Raw genomic sequence first — 23,745 nt, 5'->3', positions numbered from 1 at the left:
TAAAACTATATTGATCTTATTTAATTCAATATCACTCAAACCCAAATTCCAAATGAACCTGTATCACCCAATTATAATGGCATATTAAAGAGACCCAAAGATCTGAATATCTCTGTAAATGCAGCTGACTAATACAAGAGTAAAATTATTTTGTCATATTAATTTAAATTTCCAGATATTTCAACCAAAAATAATCCTAACCTAATCCTGCTTTATTTGTGTTAAGTTTATATTTGCAATCCACTAACTTCCATGAAATTAAAAACACAGTGGATTACATTTGTCTGTCAATTTTCAATAGGTTGAACAGATCTCTCATCAATCACATCCGCAACTTCATTAAATAAGCTACATCTTCTTTCCACTAATTCAAATTACAGAAAATTCCAAATGGTAAACTCATTTCCCATACATTACCATTATAAAATAAATTTGATCCAAATATAACTCTAAAAGCAAAGCTTGTTCTAAAAGTCCAAGTTTTAAGCTGTTTTTCTCTTGAATTGTTCAAGAAGTGACTCAGTGGGTTGTGGCAAGAAAGATTTTCACACTGACTGTTTCCATCTAGAATTTACAGAATTCCAAGCCCTAGGGGAACACTTCTTGGCAATGAATTACAAAGGATTCGTTTGTGCTTCTGAGCTGGTTGAAGGTAAATCATTTTTTTTACAGTAAACCACAATACATGGCCATATAGTTAAGTGCTACTCAGTAAAGGCAAGCTCATAAATAAATTAAGAACTTGTATGTCTTACTACTGTTAGTACATTTGCCCTCTAGGAATTATCTAGGCCAAACAAAATGGCCATCTGTGACTGTGTATCTTAAACACGTTCGTTCATAAATAAACCTTAACTGTTAAGATTCTGCAGTGATGAACTTCATTTCTGCATTGCCACTGCCAGAGGTCACATTGTTGTCCCTGACCTTATGCCTAAACATAAATGGAAAGGCCTTTTTGAAGGACTTTCTAAAGCTGGCTCCCATAAACCCATAAACAATGGGGTTGATGCAGGAATTGGCATAAGACATGCAGTTAGCCCACGTCTTGATCTTGTAAGTCTCGTAGTTGGCCTGGAATTTTGGGTAAAATGCCTGGAAGAGGATAAAGAGCTGGATGGGTCCCCAACAGACTGTAAAGAGGAGCACAATCACCACCACCATTTTAGAAATCTTGCTTTTCATTGCAATTGTCCTTTCAGACAGGAGCTGAACCTGGATGAAAACCGATATACGTTAGTGTTTAATTATCAAAAGGCAAACACACTACTTTGAAATGCTGCAGTTTAAAACACAAAGTATTAAGAGAGCAATGAATAACAAAAAAAAGATGGACTGATGGACATTCACAGCCCATTTCATTTGGCTCAGTTCCTAATTCAGACTATTAATTATATTCTTTGTCATTTTATATCTGCTGTGCCCATTCCCCTAGGAATATACATTTTATCAGGGGTTCTGTATCAACTTGATTGTTAGATTATGTTGTTTACCAAACCCAACACCTGAAGTTGTTACTTCATAAAAGGAGAAAAAAATCTAGGCACTTTCAAAATATTCCCCACCCCACCACCACCTCGATGAATGAAAATAAAATTGCATTTGCTTCTATTTTTCATCTGGAAGTATCAATTGCATTGTCGTCATGGAGATCATCCTTTGGGATTTCCTTCACTGCTGGGCTGCTGCAGTGTCAGGAGCTTTAGCTTATGCCCCAGATCAAACAGTAGAGACCCAACTTCAAACCTGCCCAAAGACTGCTCCAGGAAAATGATCCCAGAAAATAATTTTGTAAACTGGATAGTTATTTTAGATTTCCCAAAATAATCATTAAAGGCTGAACTCAGTTGAATAAAGACAGTCCACAAAATTAATAAAATAGTACGTTGCTGATTTTGCTGTTATTTTATGCATTACAAAAATGTTCACATCTTAAGCCAAATGCCTCAAACAGCTGTTATTATTTAAAAAAAAACCTCTCTAGGAATTGAGTTCACTTGCATCTACATTTCTGAGTAAAATTTCCCCATCAGGAAATTCCATCATCTCCTCAACCACATAAATGTGTTTTTGGGTGCAACCTATGACTTCCATTGAATGGTCTCCAAAAAATAGCTCGCCCTCCTCTCATGAGCACATTGTGCTGAGATCACCAGTGAGACATTAATTAAAGATTTCCTCCCATACATCAAAACCTTGCCAACAGCATCAGACAGACTGTTTTCAATGCTCAGGATAATGGGAACCTCATCACTGATTGGTCATTTTATTCAATGCACATCAGAGCCAAATGCTGTGATCTCTCCAACACTGACCATTCCCCACCCCTGGCGCCACTCACAGCACATGACTCAGTGAGGAAGATAATTGCACTGGGCTACCTATGCATACAGGAGATCCCCCAGTGATCCAAAAAAGCAAACAAACCCATCATCTTTCCCACAATTTCCCTCATCACCATGGCAGTAATTTATGCAGCAGTGCATAACTACCATGGAGAGTGTTCCTTTAAGCTCTGATACCCTTCCAAATAATCAGCATAGCCAAGACTCAGGAGTTAGGAGATCTTTATGCATCTCCCACAAGGAACCACACTAGAGAAGCAAAGGACTGCAGATGCTGGAATCTGGATGAAAAACACCATGATCCTGGAGGAACTCAGCAGGCCAGGCAGCATCCATGGAGAAAAGCAGGCGGTCAACGTTTCGGGTCAGGACCCATCTTCGGGACTGAAGATAGGAGAAGGGGAAGCCCAATATATAGGGGGGAAAAGCAGAGCAGTGATATGAGGAAAAAAGAGGGGAGGCGGGGTGGGCACAAGGTGGTGACAGGTAGATGCAGGTAAGAAATAGTGATAGGCAGGTGCTGGGGAGATGGGGAGAGCAGATCCACCGGGAATGGGTCGAAGGTAAGGAGAGAAAAAAAGGAGGGTAGAAAAATGATAGGCTAGCAAAGGGAAGAAAAGTAGAGGCATGGTTCGGGGGGGGGGGGGCGGAGTTGAGGGGATGACTTAAAGTGGGAGAATTCAATGTTCATGCCGTTAGGCTGCAAGGTTCTGAGGTGGAAAATGAGGTGCTGTTCCTCCAGTTTGCGCTTGGACTTCTCCTGGCAGTGGAGGAGGCCGAGGACTGAGATATCAGTGATAGTGTGGGAGGGGGAGCAGAAGTGACTGGCAACGGGAAGATGCAGTCTGCATAAGACTGGCCACCCCAGTCTTATTTTAGTGCACGATTCTGGGTGTAAACCATTAAGCAACTGTCGTTAATGCATTTGTGACCAATTCCATTTTTTTGAGGGAATTGATTGGACATTTGTGTTATAAGCAGCAACTATATAAAGTGCATTAAATAGGTGCTGCTTATAACCCAAATGTCCTATTTTCTGGACACTTTTATTCATTTGCGTAACTATAGCGCGTGATTCCTTTTTTTAACCAAAGCAATAACTATATTTGTGCCTTACGTTCAAAATAAAGTTTTTGCTGGGATTTTGCTGGGTTTTGCCAGCAGATCTACATGGTGAGTTCACAGACGCACTCTGCCAATGGACACCCAATGGAGTCCAAAGGTTGCACAAGTTTGCTGATATTCCCCAGCATTTGAACTAGGGAAATCTGCTCTCAGGTTCTGTAGCAGACCAGACTGTACACATCGTCTATAGGCCCATTCATTTGAATGGAGATTGAAAGGCCTCGGATGAAGAAGCTGAAGAATAAGGCAAGTTGCAATTTTCTTTAGAATTATTTGGTTTGGTTTATGTTTTATAATTAGTTAAAATTGCTTTGGTGTTTTAAGTTGTTTCATTAACCTAAGAATGTGTAACAATGTTTAAATGTTTGTTTCATTTTTTAATAGTTTTTAAGTGTTTTGGAATAGTAGAGACATTCAGAAACATTGATTGGAAAACAGCCAATGTGATGCACACCCAAAAAGGGAGGAAGACAGAAGGCGGGAACCATGGGCCAGTTTAACATTTATTGTTGGCAAGTTGCTAGAGTCAATAATTAAAGAGGAAAGAACTAATCATTTAGGAAAACTGAATATCATCAAACCTTGAAAACATGGTTTTATAAAAAGTAAATAAAGTTTGACAAATTGGCTTGAGGATGTAATGGGGAAAATTAATAGAGGGAAATCCATAGATGTTGTGTATTTAGATTTCCAAAAGGCATTTGACAAGGTGCCACCTAAGAGGCTTGTGCATAAATTAAGAGCCCATGGTATTGGTGGAAGTGTGTTGGCATGAATTGAAAACTGGATGTCACATAGAAAACCGAGAGTTGGAATAAATGGATCCTTTTCAGGCTGGAAGGGTGTAACTGGTGGAGTACCTCAGGGATTGGTTCTTGGACCTCAATTATTTACAATTTATATTTATGACCTGGAGGAGAGGGTAGAACATTAGAAATGCAAATTTGCCAATTAATATGGGACAGTGTGAGGTCATGCACTTTGGTAAGAGGAATCAAAAGGAGGATTATGTAAATGAAGAGATTATTATGCAAATGAGTGAAATACAGAGGGATCTAGGTGTTTCAATTCAAGGTTAGCAGACATGTTAAATGTCATTAAGAAGGCAAATGGCATATTGGCTTTTATTGTGAAGGGGTTGTAATTTAAAAATAGAGGTTTTATTACAGTTGTACATGGTGTTGATGAAGCCATACCGGAAATACTGAGCACAATTTTAGTCCCCTTGCCATAAAATCAGGTCTGTTTTCCTTGTATTCGGAGAGAGGCTGGAAATGAGTAAACTACAGAAGGATCTAGGTGTTCTTCTAGGAAAACATAAAAGGTCCTAAGAGGCTTGACAAGGTAGATGTTGAGATGTTTCCACTAGTGGGAGAACACTGAACAAGGGTACATAGATACAAAATAAGGGGCTGGTCATTTAAAACTGAGGTGCGTAGAAACTTCTCTCAGAGAAGTGAATCTCTGAAGTTCTCTGACCCAAAGAGTTGGGGGAGGGCAGATCTTTAGATATACTTAAGATGGAGATAGATAAATATCAGAAAGATTGAGGAATTGAAGGTTTTGAGAAACTGATACAGAAGAGGAATTGAGGCCAGAATAGATCAGTAACGATCATATTGAAAAGGTCTGATGGCTTACTCCTGCTCTTATTTTCTTGTGTTCTTGAAAAAAAACCTTGACAAATTTGACAGGCAGCAGAGCTGGGGGGAGTGTCTTTGCCACCTCTCAAAGCAAGATACTGGCTCATCTGACACAACCAAAGCTTGGAGACCTGCGTCTACTGAGAGCCTCTACATTTGGTCCCAGGACTGTCTGGGACAGCAAGGTTGGCCTTCTGGTTCTGGAGAAGTTAAGTTCAGGGGAACAGAGAACATAAGCAGCAACTGGGGGCTGCGAGGTCCCCTGTAATATAACATCTGCAAGCCATATAACTGCAAGTCATACTATTTGACACAACTCAGAGCATTAGCACTGACTTTACCAAAGTTATATAACAGAATATGGTTTACTGATTTGACTGCAAGATGTCCTTTTTAGAACATCTGGTAAGTTCATGAACAGGATGCACACATTTCTTCAGAGGTATCAAATACCAGTCAACATTGATGAATAACTATTTTATTGAGCCATCTTTCAGAAAAGATCCATTCCTGCTCATTTGTATCAGTGACAGTTTTTGACAAATGTTATCAGCAGTAACTTCTGAGACTTTTGATAATAGCTTTTCCTTCTACACTTGCCTCTTTAATAGCATAGTTGACCTGATGTAAAACCTAAGCAGGAACAAGTTTGCCACAAAAGAAGTGGATAAATAATGTATTAACTTTAACAGTGAAAAGATTAAATCAATAATTCCATCAAGGGAACCTATATTATCTACATGTATCTCCACTTTGGGCTTTGATGAAGCTCTTAGCCTTGTAATCATATCCAATTAAATGAAAGCAAACATACAGCAGAAATTATCAAAAAAGCTTTGGTCTAATTTATGGATTCACAATGTTGAAAACTGATTTATTAATTCTAAAATGTGATATCAATGTTTCTGTCTGGAATCCCACAGTTGCTGTAGCATCACCTCAACAACTTCAAAGCATCTGCAATGAATTCTAACTGTAAGCTCTTCTACTTTTGTAGCTTTCTCCCAGGCAAGGCATTGAAGGCTGTAGACAGTTTGCAGGTAAATGGGATCAGAATAGATGGGTTCAATGGTCAGCGCAGACGTGATAGGCTGATGGGCCTATTCCTGTGCTGTGTGACTTCATGACTCTCTAACATCATGTTACTAATAATTCTGTGCTGCGTTCAGAGGAAGATTTATGCATTAATCAGTGGAATAATTAGCCATTAGACAATTCTGACCATTCTGGCCTAAAGCACATTGCATGCTTCCCTTCCCTTTCCTGCAGTCTCAGAAGCCACCAAGATTAGTTCTGTGGGCCATCTGTGCTTTCTGTTGTATCTCTGCCTTATTCCAAATTGTTATGTGACCTTATTCAATAAAACATGGCAAAATTTAACAATGAGGTTTGACTCTGGAGTGAAACGCATTCAGACCACAGAGATTGGGAAGTATTAAGCGAGTATGATTGGTTAGAGAAAAAAAATACAATAACTATCACTTGTATTACCACATGTCTGGCCTCCCAATTATAGGCAGAGATAGTCCATACAAATGAGAGTGTCAAGAAAAATTCACTTCTGAAGTTTGGCTCGAGGCAGTTATGCCAATCTCCGCACGCACCTGATAGCTGTTGTCAATAGGCTCAATGACAGGTTTGCCCACTCTCTTAATCATCAAAGAATAACAGAGGGAGATTGTGAGCAAAGGCAGAAGGTAGACAGCAAGAAAGTGGTACAGTATGAAGCCTTTCTGATGGGCATCTGATGGAAAGGCCTCTGCACAGTATGTTCTAGGTCCATACCAGTATCCCTTTTCAATCTTCTGGTATATAATAATTGGGAAAGACAGGACAAAGGAACCTAAAATGAAAATGCATCAATGTTACTGAGATCAATCATGAACCAACATGGTGAACATCATGCAGATGCGTTAGTAGGGATTGACTACAAGACCGCAACTAAATCAAAAGACTTAGATGCCATTTATTTAATTTGATAGGACTCCCATGATATATAACTGCTTTAAAGCATATTCCTGAATTTTATTTTGTTATTCTTCACATTATAATCAACTACACATGATAAATAAATGTTTAAAAAATTAAGCCAGAACTTTTTTTTATGGCGTTCCAACAAAATTTCAATGATGAGATTATGACCTGAGTAACGGAGGGATAAATTAATACAACTAAACTGACCTCAGGTCCTGAGATCTCGAAAAAAATAAATTGCAGACTTTTTTTTAATCAAAGTTTACATTTACAATGTAAAACTTTGAATCCAGAAGGAACAGTCCCATTCTGTGGTGCTATTCTTACTATAAATGGTCAGGTTTTAAACTTATATTCTTTTCTTAAATCTCTATTAGATTACACTTTACCCCCTTGGTTCTTCTTCTCCACCTGGTCTGTGTTTAGGACATACTGCTTTCTCACGTCAATCCCCCCAGGTAGACCCCAGGCTCAGGGAGGTGCAGACCACGGCCAGTATTCCACTCAATGTAACAGAATATTTAACAGGGAATATTGTGGCAACACATTGCTGCTGATGATCTAGAAACAAACTATCTGCCTAGATGGGAGGAACACACAATCCAGGAAAAGTGAGGGAAGAAACAGGAGAGACGAAGAAGAGCACCTCCTCCATTAGGCAAGAAAACATACCTTGAAAATAAAAGTGGTACCAATATCACAAGACTGCTGTCAGGGCCTGTTTTATTAATGACATTCACACTTCCTTAAAACCTTTCAACAAAGAAAACGATCCTTAAAAAAGGTAGATGACTGCGATTTGGAAATTATATAAACAAAAATAAAGTGGCTAAATATCTTCCTCCGGTTCTTCAGTCTCGAATGCTATGGGGGAAATGTTTTTTCAGTCTGTATGGTGTCTGCATTAAGGGGATGAGCATGTCTTCATTAGCTGTGAAATCCTTTGGAACTTACATATCCAAATGCACATGCTGACCACCATGGCAACCTTGGGAGTACGGTGCCTCAACGACTTGAGTGGATACACTGTAGCATAACATCGGTCTGCACTCATTGCAGTCAAGGTAATACAGGTTGCCTGTACAGTAACCTATAAAAAAACAAATATAAGAGACCCCCGTGTTACGGTCACTCAGGTTATGGAAATTCACCCTTATGGAATTCACAAATCATTATCCAAAAATTTGAGATACAGAATAAAATTCACTTTCACAGAATTTATGTTAAATAAAAAGTAAATAAGTCAACACAACATTTTTTTCTTCACACACACACACACACTGATGATGTGCCTTCGCATTACGGAAAATTGTGATACAGACCGTTTTCTAGGAACAGAACCCCCTCCCCGTAATGCAGGGGTCACCTGTACACCTTACTACAATGAATGAGATAAGAAAGGATTTCGGTCTGAATATTGGTTTTTGAAAATTAGCAAGCAGTGTTTTTCTAATTTATTAATTCACATCGTAGAGGTATTATTGGTAATGTTGCCATTTATTGCTTCAGAACTAAGGAGGCAGTTAAGAGTGAACCACATTGGTGGGTCTAGAGTCACAAATGGGTCAAAGTGGGCAAGGACATTAGATCTCCTTCCCTGACGGACATTACTTACTTACTACAACACAAAGGGAGGCTAGCTGGCGCTTCAGATCCATTCTATTTTCCAGCAGAGCAATTCCTGCAGTTCCATTTTCCTCTCTTACTTTCTTTTCCTCCTGCAACTTATTCTCTCCCACATGCCCTTCAACTCCCCTTAGTTTTATTTTTTGCCACTTACCTACACTAGGGGTAACTTACAGCAGTACTTACCCTATCAATACATTTTTGGAATGTGGGCAGAAATCATGGGATACACGTGGTCACGGGAAGGATGTTTGAACTCCACGCAAGTAACATCCAAGCTCTAGATCCAACCCAGGTCCTTAGAGCTGTGAGGCAGCAACACTAACTGAGAACAATAGGGACACGAGTAGGCCACTTGGTCCTTTAAGCCAATCAATACTGTTATAATTGCTCATCCAAATTCAGTACCCTCTTCCTGCTTTTTCCCCAGATCCCTTGATCTCTTAAGCCCTGAGAACTGTCGAATTCCTTCTTGAATATATTTAATCATTTGGCTTCAACTGCTTTCCATGTCAGCCAATTCCACCTTTGACAACAATCCAGTAGCTTCATGGTTACTGTTACTGGGACTAATATTTTAGTTTAAGTTCCACATTTATTTAATTACTATATGCTAAATCCCCCAGCTGCCATTCTGGAAACCAAAGTTGTGTCTTTGGATCAATGGTCCAGACCTTTGGCTGCCAGTCCAGTAACATGATCAATATGCTACTGTTGTATGTTGAAATTCCATGTAACGTTGAGAATGTCAAAGCCACTCAAGGTCCACGTGGATAAAACAATACATGTCTTCTCCCCAATGAAGGAAGGACTCATGAGTTTGTAACAAAATCACCTTAGAGCAAAGCTAATCAAAATTTGTGAGTCCAATTTTAAGTATCTCACTAAAATTGTTCAGCTGGCAAATGAAGACGTTCCTGGCCCTAGTATATCCTTCTGAATTCCTTTTGTTTATTCTCTCCTCTCTCTGTCACACAAAAATCATTTTCATAAAATCCATCAAAAGCAGCAGCCCCTTGCGTGTGTAAAACCAGTGGTGGTAAATTATGTCTTTTTTTAAAACATAGTGTATGTTATTTGGCAAGGTCATTCTTGGGAGTTGGTGATGAGATTACACCTCTAAAGTCAATCTCCCCTCCCCTGCACACAATACTCAACTGATTCTTTCCCTTAATATATGCTCTTGATAATTTATTACCCTAAGTGCCCTTCTACATAATGACAATCACATTATTCAGTACACATCATCAGAATGTTTTTGTTAGGTAACAATCTAAATCTGATATGTTCCAAAAACACTCCCTAAGGTACTTGAAAGAATTTACTGAGTAGAGGGACTAAACAGGAATTCTGAATCAAACTGACTGTTATTTAAACAAATTAAAAACAGATTTCCCTTTTGTGCCTTTATGGTACTTTGACATGTTTCCTGAATCTTGAATTATTTGTAGTCTAAGTATTTGATAAAACCTAATAATACTCCCTAAACCGTCCCATTACATCAAATTACCAAAAGTGTTATCTCTCTTTAGAACCATAGAACCATACAACCATAGAACAATACAGCACAATACAGGCCCTTCGGCCCACCATGTTATGCCGCCATTCAAACCACTCCTAAGACTATCCAACCCCTTCCTCCCACATATCCCTCTGTCTTAAATTCCTCCATATGCTTATCTAACAATCTCTTGAACCTGTCCAACGTATCAGCCTCCACCACCACCCCAGGCAGCGCATTCCATGCACCAACCACTCTCTGGGTGTAAAACCTCCCTCTGACATCACCCTTGAACTTCCCACCCAATACTTTAAAGCCATGTCCTCTTGTTTTGAGCATTGGTGCCCTGGAAAAGAGGTGCTGGCTGTCCACTCTATCTATTCCTCTCAATATCTTGTATACCTCTATCAGGTCTCCCCTCATCCTCCTCCTCTCCAATGAGAACAGCCCTAGCTCCTTTAGTCTCTGCTCATAATCCATACTCTCTGATCCAGGCAGCGTCCTGGTAAGTCTCCTCTGCACCCTTTCCAACACCTCCACATCCTTCCTATAATGAGGCGACCAGAACTGAACACAGTACTCTAAGTGTGGCCTAACCAGAGTTTTGTAAAGCTGCATCATCACTTCGCGGCTCTTAAACTCGATCCCCCGACTTATGAAAGCTAACATCCCATAAGCTTTCCTAACTACCCTATCCACCTGTGAGGCAACTTTCAGTGATCTGTGGATATGAACCCCCAGATCCCTCTGCTCCTCTACACTGCCCAGAATCCTGCCATTTACCTCGTACTCCACTTTGGAGTTCGTCCTTCCAAAGTGTACCACCTCACACTTCTCTGATTGAACTCCATCTGCCACTTGTCAGCCCAGCTCTGCATCCTATCAATATCCCTCTGCAAGCTTCTACAGCCCTCCACACTATCCACAACACCACCGATCTTTGTGTCATCTGCAAACTTGCTAACCCAGCCTTCCACCCCCTCATCTAAGTCGTTAATAAATATCACAAAAAGTAGAGGTCCCAGAACTAATCCCTGCGGGACACCACGAGTCACAGCCCTCCAGTCTGAATGCACTCCCTCCACCACAACCCTTTGCTTTCTACAGGCAAGCCAATTTTGAATCCACACGGCCAAGCTTCCCCAGATCCCTTGGCCTCTGACCTTCTGAAGAAACCTACCATGCGGAACCTTGTCAAACGCCTTACTAAAATCCATGTAGACCACATCCACTGCACTACCCTCATCAATCTTCCTGGTCACCTCCTCAAAGAACCCTATCAGGCTTGTGAGGCAAGATCTTCCCTTCACAGAGCCATGCTGGCTGTCCCTAATCAGTCCATGTTTCTCCAAATGCTCATAGATCCTATCTCTTAGAATCCTTCCCAACAGCTTACCCACCACAGACGTAAGGCTCCCCGGTATGTAATTCCCTGGACTATCCCTACTACCTTTTTTGAATAAAGGGACAACATTCGCCACCTTCCAATCCTCCGGTACCATCCCTGTTGACAACGAGGACTCAAAGATCCTAACCAACGGTTCAGCAATCTCCTCCCTTGCCTCACAAAGCAGCCTGGGGAATATTCCGTCAGGCCCCAGGGACTCATCTGTCCTAATATTTTCTAACAACTCCAACACATCCTCTCTCTTAATATCCACATACTCTAGAACATTACCCTCACCTACACTGTTCTCAGCATCATCAAGACCCCTCTCCTTGGTGAATACTGAAGAGAAGTATTCATTGAGAACCTCACCCACTTCCACAGCTTCCAGGCACATCCTCCCACCTTTGCCTTTAATCAGACCTACCTTTACTCTAGCCATCCTTCTGCTCTTTACGTACAAGAAAAAAGCCTTGGGATTCTCCTTCACCCTACTCGCCAACAGCTCCCACAGGTGTGGAAATATGCACTTTATTACCCTCAATAAAACTAACATTAATTCCCTATTCAGGCTCTGCCCATCACCCCAACGGATACGCTTCCGCAGTGCTTGATTAACCCCACACCAATTCAACTCTGATTTCTTTTTCACTCCAAGTCCTTACAACAATCCCGATTGATGAAAATGCTGAATTACAGTTGTGCCTCAGTCAGTATAAATGCATTGACCAGTTTAGCGTGATGACTGTTCAGCAGCATAATTAGTAAATGCTATTCCAAGGCCACCAACAAAATAAATCCAGATGTGCATCATCATTATTGCATTCACATTATAGACTTTTGCTTTCTTTAAGTTCAATTCTTTTATGTTAGAGGATTTAAATACTTTTTTGTATGCTATTATAACACTATTTTTGGCCTCACCGCTCCCTGTCTCTTTAAATTCCCCCAGCCCTGGAATTTACTGAGTTAATTATATTCTTCCACTTCTGCCCCTTGCACATCTCTGAATTTAATCACACCACCATTTGTGTCCTAACCTTCAGCTGTAAGGTCCTGGGCTCTGGAGTTCCCTCGCTAAACCTTTCTGCCTTACTTCTTCTCTTCCCTTTGTTACAATAATTCTAAAAACCAAGCACTTTATCCAACCATTTGGACATTTACACAATGGTCAATGTTAGATTTTCTCCATTTACATTCCTGCAAGATGGCATGGAATGTTTAACCAGATTAAAAGTACCAAATAAATGCAAATTGTTGTTGTTGCTTATTATGAATAGATAGTGAATTAAAATGCAAATCATTTCGGAATTGCCATTTTAAACCTTCTGATTTAAAAACTCACTAAAGGGAACTGAAAGCTTGGGTTGCTTTTAGCATGGCTACCTGTTCATTAATCCAGTTCTTCCTTGATGTCTTTTGGAATGCCACAAAACATCAGTAATTTGGGTTGATTTTTATCTGGCTGCTAATAGTTCTTGTCCACACATTTCTCTCTTGCTTACCTGTTGCAGGTAGTTAACAAACTTACACATGAAGTCACCAAAGATCCAGCCAGGCAGAGGGTACAGGGTGGCGGTAAATGGAACACAGCAGACCAAGAACATGATGTCTGTGGCAGCCAGGTTAGCTTTCAACCAGAAGGAAAGAAAATCAGGAAGATGAAAATCACAATTTGGAAATCATAATGGCAAAAGAAAAAAAAAGTTGAAAGGAGATTTGATCGCGGTTTACAAGAATATGACTGGTTGAGATAAGGTAAATAAATGGAAACCATTGCCAATAGCAGATGATTGAAGGACAGAGGATGCGGATTTAAAATTCTGGCTCAGGTAGTACACGCGAGATGTGAGAAAATACTTCCTTACACAGAGAGCAGTTATCACCTGGAACTCATGACTGTAGAGGTGATGGAATCAGAGTTAACCAGGGATTTCAAAGAAAGAGAATAACGTGCAAAACTGTGTGTAAAAAGTGGAGGGATGGGACCAATGGGAGTTGGAATCCTCCTGTGCAATAACAATTTTACGATTCTATGAGGTGCCCTGGTGCAAATTTACCTTTCAGATGTAGAATTTACGAGATATGGGTAAGTCCGGTATTTAAGTATGAGAGAACTTTATCGTCCAGCCTCCCCCCCCAGTTCATTGATCCCCACCCACCTGTCAGTAGATCTGAGATGCCCATCTGATTATGTTGCCATCAGTAATAAATGAAAAAAAAACAAATAACCTGAATAACCTGGATAAGTAACAAATAACCTGGAGCAAAGAGCACAGTGGCACTGGTTGCCCAGGTAACCCTATGCGTAGATTCAGGTGCACAAACTTAATTTCATAGTTTATTGAATTTCCTTGCGTAGAATATAGAACATTACAGGCCCTTCGGCCCACAATGTTGTGCCGACATTTTATCCTGGTCTAAGATCTATCTAACCCTTCCCATTGTCACACTGGGAAAAAGTCTCTGACTGTCCACTCGATCTATGCCCCGATCATCTTGTACACCTTTATCAAGTCTCCTCTCATCCTCCTTCTCTCCAAAGAGAAAAGCCCTAGCTCGCTCAACCTATCCTCAGAAGGCATGCTCTCCAATCCAGGCAGCATCCTGGTAAATCTCCTCTGCACCCTCTCTAAAGTTTCCACATCTTTCCTATAATGAGGCGACCAGAACTGAACACAATACTCCAAGTGTGGTCAAAGCAGAGTTTTACAGAGCTGCAATATTACCTTGCGGCTCTTAAACTCAATACCCCGACTAATGAAGGCCAATACACCATACACCTTCTTAACAACCCTATCAACCTACGTGGCAATCTTGAAGAGTTCTATGGACGTGGACCCCAAGATCCCTCTGTTCCTCCACACTGCTAAGAGTCCTGCCATGTTCCATATTCATGCCATGTTCCATGTATTCTGCATAAATGCAATTGCTCAAAGATATAATGAAGTGATCCCAAAACTTTGATTTTGTACTAGAGTATTATGGTGTGTTTGCTAAATGGCCTAGCAATGACATAGACTAAACATGAATACCTGACCACTTCTCTCACAAACTCTCTCAATTTAATAGACTTCAACCCTAAGTTGATACAGATGGGTTGGTCTCAATCACATTGTGTATAAATATGGCAAAGAAGAGTTTGCATTTAAAATGATTCCTTACTGTGCTACCCGAGAATGTTGTCAGGCTCCCTGCATGTTTCCTGAATGTGCTTAGTTTATTCAGGTGTCCAGGATCTGCTATTTTTCTTACAATGTTTTGCCTGTAGTATGGCATTTTCTAAATTTCCACTAGAGGGCAGCAATTCACTACTTAATGAAACTGGGGATCGGAAAGCTTTACCCCGGTGAAATATTCCAGGCATTTGTGAAATGATACATTTAAGTAGAATTACCAAAGAAAAGTTAAACAGTAAAAAGAGGACAAAAAGAAAAATCAAGTATAAAAGCTGCTTCCAATGAAATAAAGGATGAATATTTAAGGTAAATGGCAAAAGAGCCGGAGAAAACATATGAATTGAGACACAAGAGATTGCAGATGCAGGAATCTGGAGCAACAATCTTACTTCAGTGGTGGGCAAATTACTGGAGAAGGTTCTTAGAGGCAGGATTTATTGGCATTTAGAGAAGCATAGGCTGATTAGGGACAGTCAGCATGTCTTTGTGAGGGGCAGGTCGTGCCTCATGAGCCTGACTGAATTCTTTGAGGATATGACAAAGTACATTGATGAAGGTAGAGCAGTGGATGTGGTGTACATGGATTTTAGTAAGGCGTTTGATAAGGTTTCTCATGGAAGGCTCATTCAGAAAGTCAGGAGGCATGGGATCCAGGGAAACTTGGCTGTGTGGATTCAGAATTGGCTCGCCCATAGAAGACAGAGGGTGGTGGTAGATGGAGCGTATTCTGCCTGGAAATCGGTGACCAGTGGTGTTCTGCAGGGATCTGTTCTAGGACCCCTGCTCTTTGTGATTTTTATAAATGACTTGGATGAGGATGTGGAAGGGTGGGTTAGTAAGTTTGCTGATGATACAAAGGTTGGTGGTGGTGTGGATAATGTAGAAGGTTGCTGTAGATTACAACAGGATATTGATAGAATGCAAAGCTGGGTTGAGAAGTGGCAGATGGAGTTCAACCCGGATAAGTGTGAAGTGATACACTTCGGGAGATTGAATTTGAAGGCAGAATACAAGGTTAATGGCAGAACTCTTAGCAGTGTGGAGGAACGGAGGGATCTTGGGGTCCACTACCATAGATCCCTCAAGGTTGCCGCGCAGGTCGATAGGGTTATTAAGAAGGAGTATGGAGTGTTGGCCTACATTAGTTGGGGTATTGAGTTCAAGAGCCACGGGGTGATGTTGCAGCTCTATACTGTAGAACTCTGGTCAGACCACACTTGGAGTATTGTGTTCAGTTCTGGTCGCCTCATTATAGGAAGGATGTGGAAGCTTTAGAGAGGGTGCAGAGGAGATTTACCAGGATGTTGCCTGGATTGGAGAGCATGTCTTATGAGGATAGGTTGAGCGAGCTAGGGCTTTTCTCTTTGGAGAGAAGGAGAATGAGAGGAGACTTGATAAAGGTGTACAAGATGATAAGAGGCATAGATCGCGTGGACAGTCAGAGACTTTTTCCCCAGTGCATCATGAGGGGACATAATTTTAAGGTGATTGGAGGAAAATATAAGGGGGATGTCAGCAGTAAGCTTTTTATACACAGAGCGTGGTGGGTGCGTGGTACACACTGCCGGCAGAGGTTGTGGGGACAGATAAATTAGGGACATTTAAGGGACTCTTAGACACATGAATGATAGAAAAATAGGGGGCTATGTGGGAGGGAAGGGTTAGATAGATCTTAGAGCAGGATAAAATGTCAGCACAACATTGTGGGCCAAAGGGCCTGTACTGTGCTGTAGTGTTCTATGTTCTATCTGCTGGAGGAACTCAGCTGATCAAACAGCATCCCACAGATGCTGCTCGATGCACTGAGTTCCTCCAGCAAATTGTTTGTTGCTACAAAATAAGAATTACTTGTTTACATACCATGAGTGGTTAGGATTCAGAAGTCAAACTGCCTGGATATAGAATCAATAGCTGTCTTCACAAAAAAACTGTAGTTGCCTGAAAACTCCCTTGTGAAACTACTGGCCAACTTATAGGAAAATATACTCCTCTGCTGTGCACTGCATGATTTTTTCTTATATGTTAATAAACTAAAATGCTTGGCACAATTTAATGTTCTGAGACAGGGATTGTCACCAATTTAGACAAACAAACCCACAGAACCTTCTGTCTTTAAAACTCCAAATAATGTATATCAGTTGAATATATGTGTGGCACTTGCATCTTTACACTGATATTAAACACAACCGAGCTTGCTATTTTTCTCCTCATTGTATGGTTGAGGATCCAAGAATGCATCTTATTTTTTGAAGAATCCTGCAAGATGGGTGAAGCTCAGAAGCATCTCATTTCATTTGCTCTGCCCAGTAGAACAGAGACGTGACTGTAACAAGTCTCAAACATTAGAGTGACTCGGTGGTACCCGAATGTCATCCCTTCTTGTTAACATGGCATCTTCCCACACCACAGAAAGAAGCCACCTGGTCATCTGATGAAGAATTGTTTTAAAGGAATAAACCTTGTCAGATAGCAGATTATAAAGCTTCAAATTTATATTAACTGTTACTGGTGCAGACAGTGTATAAGGGATAACCATACAGTGACTATTCCAGTTTTGATGAACATTGTATTTAACACTGCATGTATTTGTGTTTGCATGTCAGCTCTAGCTCCTTTGGTTGTTTGCTGACTTCTCACTAGTTCTAGTATCACATCAAAGAATTTACAGTAAAATTATCAACATGAATTGGAAATTAATTTAAAATTCATGGCACATTTGAAAAAAATACATCCGTAATATGCAACAAATTCACATTAGTAAATCAACCACTTGTATTCCCCCCACCCACCACCACTTCTGTTATTTCTGTTATAAAGTTACAATATGCAAGGATCCTACGATAAAATTTAACCATGTTGCTCTGATTTATTTCATCCCAGTGTCAGATTTTAATGGTATCAGCTCCCTCACCATGCTCCAGTGAGTGTTCCAATATTCCAAACTGTGACAATGCCATCCATCCACTAAATCCTGGAGACTGCTTCCAGCTCGGATGTCTTTCTCTCCTCAGAAACCTCCCCCATTCAGCTGTATTCTCCAGACAACCAACCTGTCCCTCATCCTGAACTTTGTTCTTCCTGTCTCTCCGGTGTCTACTCCCAATCTAAAAATTACCAGCAATAAAGGCAAAGTGGTCCCTAAATCTGCTCTGCTACTTAGTAAGATCATGGCTGATCTTCTCTAACCTGTCCACATTCAGCCAAGACCCTCACATCTTCGGTCTCCTTCGATGTCAGGGGAGAGGAAGACAGTGAAGGGGAAGTAGTTGGTGAAGTAGAGGAGCGATGGATGGTCAGAGCGAAGGACACGGGGAGTAGATAGAAGAGGGAATGAAAGAAGGAAAGTGGAGATGACATGGTCAGGATTATAAGGAGGAACCTCAGACTTGAACACACCCAGTGACTGAGATCCACAGCCCTCCATAGTGAAGGACTACAAGGATTATAAGTTCTTCAGTGAAGGAATTCCTATTCATCTTTGTCCAAGATATCAAACCCTTATCCACATTTCTAGACACTAAAGCCAAAGGAAACAGCATTTCAACAATTCCCATCTCCAAGCTCCTATCCCCAACAGCCTTTGTCCATCTTCCTCTCCTGGTCCATCCCACACCTCCAGTCTGCTCTGATCACCCTCCATCACTCTTCTCCCCCACGGTCATTCCTTCTTTCCAACCCTTTCCTCACTCCCCACCACTTCAGTCACACTTCTCTCCTTTCAGTCCCTCTTGTCTTTTTACCTTCTCCCCCCGCCCCCACTTTGCTCAGACCAACCATCATCCCTCTACCTCACCAGCAATTTCCCCTCCATTGCCTTCCTCCCTCAACCATTCTCCCAAACCCACCTCTCCTTTCACCATCCATTCCACCACACCAACCCTCAGCTTCTCTCCTGTGATCATTCGCCACACCCCATACATTCCTCTCCTCCCCTGACCGTACCCCTCCTCCTGACCATGCTCCAGCTTCACCATTGCCTAGTTCTCCATCCTCACACTTCCATGACCATCACCACATCTACCTCTCCCCCACCCTTCCCTCCTCTCCCCCGACCCTCTCCCCCACCCTCTCCTCCTCTCCCCGACCCTCTCCCCCACCCTCCTCTCCTCTCCCCCACCCTCTCCCCCACCCTCCTCTCCTCTCCCCCACCCTCCCCCCACCCTCTCCTCCTCTCCTCTCCCCAGACCCTCTCCCCCACCCTTCCCTCCTCTCCCCCACCCTCTCCCCCACCCTCTCCTCCTCTCCTCTCCCCCGACCCTCTCCCACACCCTCCCCTCCTCTCCCCCGACCCTCTCCCCCACCCTCTCCTCCTCTCCTCTCCCCTGACCCTCCCCCCCACCCTCCTCTCCTCTCCCCCGACCCTCCCCCCCACCCTCCTCTCCTCTCCCCCGACCCTCTCCCCCACCCTCCCCTCCCCTCCTCTCCCCCACCCTCCCCTCCCTTCCTCTCCCCCACCCTCTCCTCCTCTCCCCTGACCCTCCCCCACCCTCCCCTCCCCTCCTCTCCCCGACCCTCTCCCCCACCCTCTCCTCCTCTCCCCTGACCCTCTCCCCCACCCTCCCCTCCTCTCCCCCGACCCTCTCCCCCACCATCCCCTCCCCTCCTCTCCCCCACCCTCTCCTCCTCTCCCCTGACCCTCCCCCACCCTCCCCTCCCCTCCTCTCCCCGACCCTCTCCCCCACCCTCTCCTCCTCTCCCCGACCCTCCCCTCCTCTCCCCGACCCTCTCCCCCACCCTCCCCTCTCCCCCGACCCTCTCCCCCACCCTCCTCTCCTCTCCCCCACCCTCTCCCCCACCCTCCTCTCCTCTCCCCCACCCTCCCCCCACCCTCTCCTCCTCTCCTCTCCCCAGACCCTCTCCCCCACCCTTCCCTCCTCTCCCCCACCCTCTCCCCCACCCTCTCCTCCTCTCCTCTCCCCCGACCCTCTCCCACACCCTCCCCTCCTCTCCCCCGACCCTCTCCCCCACCCTCTCCTCCTCTCCTCTCCCCTGACCCTCCCCCCCACCCTCCTCTCCTCTCCCCCGACCCTCCCCCCCACCCTCCTCTCCTCTCCCCCGACCCACTCCCCCACCCTCCCCTCCCCTCCTCTCCCCCACCCTCCCCTCCCTTCCTCTCCCCCACCCTCTCCTCCTCTCCCCTGACCCTCCCCCACCCTCCCCTCCCCTCCTCTCCCCGACCCTCTCCCCCACCCTCTCCTCCTCTCCCCGACCCTCTCCCCCACCCTCCCCTCCTCTCCCCCGACCCTCTCCCCCACCATCCACTCCCCTCCTCTCCCCCACCCTCTCCTCCTCTCCCCTGACCCTCCCCCACCCTCCCCTCCCCTCCTCTCCCCGACCCTCTCCCCCACCCTCTCCTCCTCTCCCCGACCCTCCCCTCCTCTCCCCGACCCTCTCCCCCACCCTCCCCTCCTCTCCCCCGACCCTCTCCCCCACCCTCCCCTCCTCTCCCCCACCCTCTCCTCCTCTCCCCCGACCCTCCCCCCACCCTCCCCTCCCCCACCCTCTCCCCCACCCTCTCCTCCTCTCCCCCGACCCTCCCCCCCACCCTCCCCTCCTCTCCCCCACCCTCTCCCCCACCCTCTCCTCCTCTCCCCCGACCCTCTCCCCCACCCTCTCCTCCTCTCCCCCGACCCTCCCCCCACCCTCCCCTCCTCTCCTCCTCTCCTCTCCCCGACCCTCTCCCCCACCCTCCCCTCCCCTCCCCGACCCTCTCCCCCACCCTCCCCTCCCCGACCCTCTCCCCCACCCTCTCCTCCCCTCCCCGACCCTCTCCCCCACCCTCTCCTCCTCTCCCCCGACCCTCTCCTCCTCTCCTCTGACCCACCCCCCCACCCTCCCCTCCTCTCCCCCGACCCTCTCCCCCTCTCCCCCGACCCTCTCCCCCACCCTCCCCTCCTCTCCCCCGACCCTCTCCCCCACCCTCCCCTCCCCTCCTCTCCCCCACCCTCTCCTCCTCTCCCCCGACCCTCCCCTCCTCTCCCCCGACCCTCTCCCCCACCCTCCCCTCCTCTCCTCCTCTCCTCTCCCCGACCCTCTCCCCGACCCTCCCCTCCCCTCCCCGACCCTCTCCCCCACCCTCCCCTCCCCGACCCTCTCCCCCACCCTCTCCTCCCCTCCCCGACCCTCTCCTCCTCTCCCCCGACCCTCTCCTCCTCTCCTCTGACCCTCCCCCCCACCCTCCCCTCCTCTCCCCCGACCCTCTCCCCCACCCTCTCCTCCTCTCCCCCGACCCTCTCCCCCACCCTCCCCTCCTCTCCCCCGACCCTCTCCCCCACCCTCCCCTCCTCTCCCCCGACCCTATCCCCCACCCTCCCCTCCCCTCCTCTCCCCCACCCTCTCCTCCTCTCCCCCGACCCTCCCCTCCTCTCCCCCGACCCTCTCCCCCACCCTCCCCTCCTCTCCCCCGACCCTCCCCTCCCCCGACCCTCTCCCCCACCCTCCCCTCCTCTCCCCCGACCCTCTCCCCGACCCTCCCCCCCACCCTCCCCTCCTCTCCTCCTCTCCTCTCCCCGACCCTCTCCCCCACCCTCCCCTCCCCTCCCCGACCCTCTCCTCCCCGACCCTCTCCCCCACCCTCTCCTCCCCTCCCCGACCCTCTCCCCCACCCTCTCCTCCTCTCCCCCACCCTCTCCTCCTCTCCCCGACCCTCCCCTCCTCTCCCCCGACCCTCTCCCCCACCCTCCCCTCCTCTCCCCCGACCCTCCCCTCCTCTCCCCCGACCCTCTCCCCCACCCTCCCCTCCTCTCCCCCGACCCTCTCCCCCACCCTCCCCTCCTCTCCCCCGACCCTCTCCCCCACCCTCCCCTCCTCTCCCCACCCTCTCCTCCTCTCCCCCGACCCTCCCCCCCACCCTCCCCTCCTCTCCCCCACCCTCTCCCCCACCCTCTCCTCCTCTCCCCCGACCCTCCCCTCCTCTCCCCCGACCCTCTCCCCCACCCTCCCCCCACCCTCCCCTCCTCTCCCCCACCCTCTCCCCCACCCTCTCCTCCTCTCCCCGACCCTCTCCCCCACCCTCTCCTCCTCTCCCCCGACCCTCTCCCCCACCCTCTCCTCCTCTCCCCCGACCCTCCCCCCCACCTCCCCTCCTCTCCTCCTCTCCTCTCCCCGACCCTCTCCCCCACCCTCCCCTCCCCTCCCCGACCCTCTCCCCCACCCTCCCCTCCCCCCCACCCTCTCCTCCCCTCCCCGACCCTCCCCCACCCTCTCCTCTCCCCCTCTCCCCCGACCCTCTCCCCCACCCTCTCCTCCTCTCCCCGACCCTCTCCCCCACCCTCTCCTCCTCTCCCCTGACCCTCCCCCCCACCCTCCCCTCCTCTCCCCCGACCCTCTCCCCCCACCCTCCCCTCCTCTCCCCTCCCCTCCTCTCCCCCACCCTCTCCCCGACCCTCTCCTCCTCTCCCCCGACCCTCTCCCCCACCCTCTCCTCCTCTCCCCCGACCCTCTCCCCCACCCTCTCCTCCTCTCCCCCGACCCTCTCCCCCACCCTCTCCTCCTCTCCCCCGACCCTCTCCCCCACCCTCCCCTCCTCTCCCCCGACCCTCCCCCCCACCCTCCCCTCCTCTCCTCCGACCCTCCCCCCCACCCTCCCCTCCTCTCCTCCTCTCCTCTCCCCGACCCTCTCCCCCACCCTCCCCTCCCCTCCCCGACCCTCTCCCCCACCCTCCCCTCCCCGACCCTCTCCCCCACCCTCCCCTCCCCTCCCCGACCCTCTCCCCCACCCTCTCCTCCTCTCCCCCGACCCTCTCCCCCACCCTCTCCTCCTCTCCTCTGACCCTCCCCCCCACCCTCCCCTCCTCTCCCGACCCTCTCCCCCCACCCTCCCCTCCTCTCCCCTCCCCTCCTCTCCCCCACCCTCTCCTCCTCTCCCCGACCCTCTCCCCCGACCCTCTCCTCCTCTCCCCCGACCCTCTCCCCCACCCTCTCCCCCACCCTCTCCTCTGACCCTCTCCCCCACCCTCTCCTCCTCTCCTCTGACCCTCTCCCCCACCCTCTCCTCCTCTCCCCTGACCCTCTCCTCCTCTCCCCCGACCCTCTCCCCCACCCTCTCCTCCCCTCCCCGACCCTCCCCTCCTCTCCCCCGACCATCTCTCCCCCACCCTCCCCTCCCCTCCTCTCCCCCGACCCTCCCCCCCCACCCTCCCCTCCCCTCCCCCGACCCTCCCCCCCACCCTCCCCTCCCCGACCCTCTCCCCCACCCTCCCCGACCCTCCCCCCCACCCTCCCCGACCCTCCCCCCCACCCTCCCCGACCCTCCCCGACCCTCTCCCCCACCCTCCCCTCCCCTCCTCTCCCCCGACCCTCCCCTCCCCTCCTCTCCCCCGACCCTCTCCCCCACCGTCCCCTCCTCTCCTCTCCCCGACCCTCTCCCCCCCACCCTCCCCCGACCATCTCCCCCACCCTCCCCTCCCCTCCCCGACCCTCTCCCCCACCCTCCCCTCCCCGACCCTCTCCCCCACCCTCCCCTCCCCGACCCTCTCCCCCACCCTCCCCTCCCCTCCCCGACCCTCTCCCCCACCCTCCCCGACCCTCCCCGACCCTCTCCCCCACCCTCCCCTCCCCTCCTCTCCCCCGACCCTCTCCCCCACCGTCCCCTCCTCTCCTCTCCCCCGACCCTCTCCCCCCCACCCTCCCCCGACCATCTCCCCCACCCTCTCTGACCATTCTTCCTCCAGTCAGCTTCCTCCCGACTCTCGCCCCCCGCCCCCACCCCCACCGAACCCTGGCTCTCACCGATGTAGAAGTTGGTGGCCGTCCTCATCTGCCGGTGTTTGGTGATCACATGGATGACCAGTGCGTTCCCCACCAGCCCCAGCAGCAGGATGAGGGCGAGGAGCAGCGGCACCAGCCAGGCATCGGTCAGCAAGGGCGGCTCCCCGAGCTCGGTGCCGCTCACAGCCGAGGAGTTCGGCTCGGAAAGGGAGTCTGTCCCCGGGACTGCGGCCGGGCTCCCGGTAACCGGCTCCAT

At 47.8% G+C, this 23,745-nt stretch overlaps 1 protein-coding gene across 1 annotated transcript; it reads right to left on the bottom strand.

Moving 5' to 3' along the window:
- Positions 1 to 858: 858 nt before the first annotated feature.
- On the bottom strand, positions 859 to 23,745 carry kiss1ra (KISS1 receptor a). The gene is made up of 5 exons (XM_052010628.1): positions 23,511 to 23,745; positions 13,107 to 13,231; positions 8,042 to 8,177; positions 6,718 to 6,956; positions 859 to 1,215 (listed from the first exon to the last, which is right to left on the bottom strand). The coding sequence occupies exons 1-5, from the start codon at positions 23,743 to 23,745 to the stop codon at positions 859 to 861; spliced, it is 1,092 nt and encodes a 363-aa protein (XP_051866588.1).

Source organism: Pristis pectinata, chromosome 3 (genome assembly GCF_009764475.1).
Source record: "Pristis pectinata isolate sPriPec2 chromosome 3, sPriPec2.1.pri, whole genome shotgun sequence".
Taxonomy (NCBI): Eukaryota; Metazoa; Chordata; class Chondrichthyes; order Rhinopristiformes; family Pristidae; genus Pristis; species Pristis pectinata.
The sequence above is the reverse complement of the archived record's forward strand: the minus strand, read 5'-3'. Positions and strand labels throughout refer to the sequence as shown.

Excerpts from the sequence above, each read along its gene's own strand:
- kiss1ra (XM_052010628.1), bottom strand. The coding sequence starts at position 23,745 with ATGGAGCCGGTTACCGGGAGCCCGGCCGCAGTCCCGGGGACAGACTCC. Across the intron at positions 8,178-13,106 it reads TTGTTAACTACCTGCAACAG|GTTACTGTACAGGCAACCTG; the intron begins GTAAGCAAGAGA and ends GTTTTTTTATAG. Across the intron at positions 1,216-6,717 it reads CTATTGACAACAGCTATCAG|GTTCAGCTCCTGTCTGAAAG; the intron begins GTGCGTGCGGAG and ends GTTTTCATCCAG.